Source organism: Apteryx rowi, unplaced genomic scaffold, assembly GCF_003343035.1.
Source record: "Apteryx rowi isolate R43461 unplaced genomic scaffold, aptRow1 scaffold_119, whole genome shotgun sequence".
NCBI lineage: Eukaryota > Metazoa > Chordata > Aves > Apterygiformes > Apterygidae > Apteryx > Apteryx rowi.
In genome coordinates this window covers 947,184-952,183 of record NW_020447408.1, presented here as the reverse complement: position 1 = coordinate 952,183, position 5,000 = coordinate 947,184, and the positions used below count along the sequence as shown (strand labels likewise).

Sequence of the window (5,000 nt, the reverse complement as noted above, 5' to 3'; positions counted from 1 at the left end):
TGAGAATATAAGTGTAGAAAACTGCAGCTTGCTTTTCCTTTTCTATTCGAGCACCTTTGGGATCCTGTTGCCCTCATCCTTGGTATACTTCAAATGCCCCATTTTCAAATGACCCCACCATTTGTGCCCAGCTAGATGCTCAAGAGGACACTTGCAAATAAGGAGAGCATTTTGGAAAATAAACTTTAATGCTTAAAATGTACTGGTGTTTAAATTTATACCTCATTTACATTAATCATGATGAACAATGCAGCAGYGCTTAATTTGTATTTCACTTTTCACAGTGGCTTAGCTTGTTCTGAAATGGCTATAGGGCAGACCATATATGTACATAGTATGATGTGACTTCAAAAACTGTTAGACTTTATTTTCAAATTGCCGGATGTAAGTCATTAACTCTGTTGGATGCCAGCATTGTGTGTTACTCAACACTTATCTGTAATTACTTACTATGAAATACACTGTCCCAAGCCAAAGCTGGCTTCTAAAGTCTGGTCTGAAACAGTGGTGAAAAAGTTGGCTGATAATCTTCAGGACTCTGCATCAAGTAGAACTGACATCACACCTGCGTTGATTGTATTGTCAAAGTGTTTGAAATTCCTTCACTGAGCTTGTTATGTGGAAATAAAATGTGGTTGGTTTTAAAAGCTGAAACTTGTTGCCTGTATTTTAGTCTGTAGTTTTCAGGCCGTCCAGCTCCTCTCAAGATTGGCCAGTTCCATCCCCTCACAGTAGGAATGAGGCCGTCTGGCTTTGTGCTGGGGAGAGATTAATTTTTGTCTTTTGCTCAAACTGATGCTGCACAGCTGCCCTCAAGATGGCAAGCTCAGCAGGGTGCTGCTGGCCACCTGAGCAGGGCYGTTCCCAGCACCTCCACTGGGGCTTCCTCCAGGTGCCAGCCTGAACATCACCAGGATGGCGTGAGAAAGGGTGCAGCCATGGGCATGGGAGCAGTTTGTGCTGCTCCGGGGTGTGGAGGGAAGGGACCATGCACAGACACAAGCCAAACCGCGAAGCCAGTTTCATTAAACAATCAGCTCACCGGTCGCTGCCTGGACAGCTGGTGTAGGATGGGAAAAGGTGTCCACTGGATGGGTTCCATGGGCCAACTCGACACCGAAATATCACTGGCTTTTCCTGAGTCAACCATGGGGTCATTCATGCTGCTGGAACTTGTGTCCCAGTCATAATGGAAACTGGAAAGAAAAGTCCTTGCAAACTAGGAGGGGACAGGGGTTAAAATCGAGCTAGCTGTAGCTGATAAAGCAGCCTGGGAACCGCAGGAGTGGGCCCCTCACCCTCCAGCGTTTCATGCCAGTGTGTGATGTGCTCACTGTGCAAACTGAATCTGTAAATGTTCTCTGAGCTCCCTGGAGTGGCACTGCTCTATCTCTGAAATGGTAGCAGATAAATTAATTCCCAGGCTTTCGGGTGTGCTCTGAGCTGCATGGAAAGCAGCCCAAGGGCTGGTGGCAGACACTGCTGATCTATCAAGAGTGGGGGTGTTATCTGCTGTATTTCAGTTTGCTTACGAAACTGGAAACTCCCAGGTCCCTTTTTCCATTTACATCCCTGGAAGCTGGTTACAAACTTACGTACACACATACCCCACTATAAAAAAGGCGGTAGTGGAAAGTTTATTAAAGCCCAGTAGCCTTTCCTATAATTAGCACAAACYGCTGTCCTCTGCATGTGGCCTGTGTCGGACACGGGCACAGTGGGGCTCGATCCGAGCGCTGTCGCCTCCAAAAGCCCGCGGCCGGCCGGAGGGGTAGGAGCTACAAAGCTGCGCTGGGGCCAGGAGCTGATTTCATTCACATCAGTGCCCCAGCATGGGTAACCCAGTTTGTTACACTTGAGGAAGCAAATAAAAGAATTTCCTATAGAGAAATCTCAAAAAGTGGGTGAGCATAGATAGCTAAAGTGAGCCCTATTCCTTAGATTTAAAACCTAAGGAAGGCAGGAAACTCGGAGCAGTGTAGCCAYGTGCTAGCTGGCTGGCCGGGCAAGGCGGCCCAGCACAGGCTCCTYGGGGAGGTGCAGCCTCCTTCCCGCAGCCATAAACCTGTCCCCTTCTGCAGTTAGACCAGTCCCTGTCACACAAGACTCCTTTACTGACCAAGTTAAAAAAAAAAAAAAGGCACTTATTGCTCCTTGAGGCACTGAAGGACTTTGGTATCAAACCTCCATAGCTATGAAGGAGGCAAGCAGGTAGGGTAGGTAACTGGCTCAGCTGGAAAGCAGTTGGGCCATCACCACCCCCAAAAAAGAAGGCAAAACCAAAGAAAGCATCCCCTCGCTTTGCTGGTCGATCCTTCCTTGCAGGCCTCACCGCTCCCAGCTGAGCAACCCCGTAAGCAGACCCCGGCTGCACGGGAAGAGCCCCCATGCTCACCTGGGCCGGCACACGGTGCGCACAGGCRGCGTCGGGTGCTGCTTGTGGCTGTTGGCGACCGCCGAGTCTTCCCTACAGCTGCAGCAACTGTTGTCCAGGATCTGCAACTGGAGCAGCTCTTCGGAGTTGCTGAACGCAGGATTGTCCAGAGAATTGGCCGAAGCAAGCCAGGGCTGAGACCAGTACTGCGCCGAGACGTCGTCCAGGCGGCAGAAGCGCCTGTAGCTGCAAGAGCGCAGCGGGATGGCTGCAGCTGTGCCCCACGCCACGGCCCCGCCACCGACCACCCAACTGCTCAAGAAACGGTCGATTGAGTTTTTAGCCCCCGCCAGCCCGCTGACAGCATGGGGCAAGCCCCAGTTTCGAACACTCCCGCCAGCCCGGGGCAGAGCCCCTAATGCCAAACATCTGGCCACAGCCTGGTGGCTGCTGCAGGGGTTTCCTTGGGAATGATCCCGGGATGCGTCACCAGACAGCCATGGGAAAAGAGCAGGGCTGGGGTGGCCAGCACGCTCCCAGGCCAGTTGCTTTGGCCACGCTGGGTGGGAACGACAGCAAATAGAGGCTTTAGAGAGGACAAAAGTTTTTAAAAATGACTCGGGAGAGTGCTGCGGCTCCCGGCCTGCTGGAGGCACAGCACAGGATCTCCCCAGGCAGCCGCGCGGGACCGCAGGGTGCGGGGACTCGCTGCTCTGTCCCTGTGCAGGGCTGCCCTGGCCCTCGCTGCACCCTGGGGCGGGCACGGCTACAGCCGGAGGCTCTCACAGCCTCCCCTGCCGGATTTCCCGCGGAGCATCCGAGCCCCCTGGGAAGGAAGCCCTGGGGAGTGTGCGGGCAGGCAGGAAGTGCGGCCTGCTGCGAGGAGCACGGCCCGGGGCACGGGGAGCTGGTGCTTCCCGTGCCGGAGCACTTCCTCCGGCACCGAGCACTGCTCCCCGAAGGAAGCACGGTGCTCCCGGGGGGGGGGGGGGCCGAGCAGGGCGGGGATGGGGAAAGCCAAGGCTCACGCAGGGCAGGCGGCACCGGAGACCAACACTCTTGCCCAGGCAGTCGTGCAGGGCCAGCACCGGGCGGATGCGTAGTGCAGGCGCAAGCCCCGACCCAGCGGGTGCCTGGCGCAGGTCTGCTGCGCCCGAAGGCTCCGGGGACACGGGGGCAGGCCGTGGCACGGAGCCCCAGGCAAAGCAGGAAAGGGGCTCCTGGGGCCCTGCACGTGCTCGCGCTTCCCTCCCCCTGCCCCGGAGCCGCCAGCGAGCTGCTATCAGCCTCCGCAGAGTGTTTTTCTTGGCAGGGATCAGCCCAGGCCCAGCCCGAGCTCCCTGCGGAGCCGCGGCTCTCCGTGACCCCAGCTGGGCTGCAGCGCCGGAGCCGGAGGTGCTGCCAACCCCCCGCCATCACCCCCTGCTCAGCGGTGCTGGGGCTCAGCCCACGTTCCCCCCGCTCCCGCAGGGTCCCCCAGGGGCACAGCCCCACTGCAGGCAGTGGGACGCCCCGGGAGGACCCCGGCAGGGACCCCACGCGCCGCCCCGCGCCGTGCGCAGCCCACCTGCTCTTGGTCTGGTCCACCTTGGCCTCCAGGAGCAGCGCCCGGAAGCGGCGGATGACGAGGCCGGCGATGACGGCGCCCACGAGGGCCACGCTGAGCAGCACCCCGCAGGCCATGCCCAGCAGGCTCTGCTGCGTCACCCGGTAGTCGCAGCGCAGCCCCATGAACCAGAAGTCGCTGCCGACGGGACACCTGCAGCCGGGGGGGGAGGGCGGTGGGCGTCCAGCTCCTGTGCCRTCACCCCGAGTGGCAGCGGCGGCGGTGGCGGGGGTGGCTGCAGGCCGCCCAGCCCYGCGGTACTCACTGGCAGACAGGCTCGTGGTCGCGGGGGTGCGTGCAGATGCCGTGGTTTTTGCAGTAGTCGCGGTGGCACACGGAGGTGCAGCGGGCGGTGCCGTCTGCCCCGGCCACGCAGTCGAACCCGGCTYGGCACGAGAAGAGCACGGCGCAGGGGTCCAGTGGCCGCTCTGCGGGCGCATCGGGGCAAGGGGGGGGGGGGTCAGCCCTGGCACCGACCCTGCGGCAGCAGAGCCCGCGGTGAGCAGGGCCAGCCGTGCCGTGCAGCGCCGCACCGCGCACTCACCCAGGGCCACGTTGCGCAGGACGGGGGCCGTGCCGACCGCCAGCGTGGCGTTGAGGAGGGCTCCCAGCGCCGGCCCCCGCGGGGGCACCCGGGCGGCRGCGAACAGGGCGTCGTACTCCAGCACGACGCTGCCCCTCCTGYGGGCGCAGGCCAGGCCGAGTCCAGCGGGGCCGCGGCTCCCCCCGGCCCGGCTCCCCCGGCTCCCTCCCCTCGGCCCGGCACAGCGCAGGGCGCCATGGCGCTGCTCCCACCTGATGCTTTTCACCTCCAGCCGCAGGAAGCCGGGCACCGCCATGAAGAGGGGGGCGATCTGCCGGGGAGAGGCCGCGCGCGATTCCCCCAGGGCGGCGGCGGGAGGCCCGGCAGGGCACCCCACAGCGCCCCACACAGCCCCCTGCTGCCCTGCGCTGCCCCCCACTGCCCCACAGCACCCCACTGAGTCCTGCGCTGCCCCACACAGCCCTGCACAGCCCCCC

General features: G+C 60.6%; 1 protein-coding gene across 1 annotated transcript in view; it reads right to left on the bottom strand.

Moving 5' to 3' along the window:
- LOC112975120 (interphotoreceptor matrix proteoglycan 2-like) overlaps positions 1-5,000 on the bottom strand; it is a 7,188-nt gene that overhangs the window by 1,462 nt on the left and 726 nt on the right. The window contains exons 3-9 of the mRNA XM_026084832.1: positions 4,776-4,834; positions 4,525-4,661; positions 4,246-4,408; positions 3,942-4,133; positions 2,396-2,620; positions 1,043-1,196; positions 1-758 (exon numbers count right to left, since the gene is read on the bottom strand). The exon at positions 1-758 is cut by the window's left edge and continues 1,462 nt beyond it. Of these exons, the coding sequence (XP_025940617.1) occupies positions 684-758; positions 1,043-1,196; positions 2,396-2,620; positions 3,942-4,133; positions 4,246-4,408; positions 4,525-4,661; positions 4,776-4,834 (1,005 nt within the window). The 3' untranslated portion in view covers positions 1-683. The remainder of the gene's footprint in view (positions 759-1,042; positions 1,197-2,395; positions 2,621-3,941; positions 4,134-4,245; positions 4,409-4,524; positions 4,662-4,775; positions 4,835-5,000) is intronic.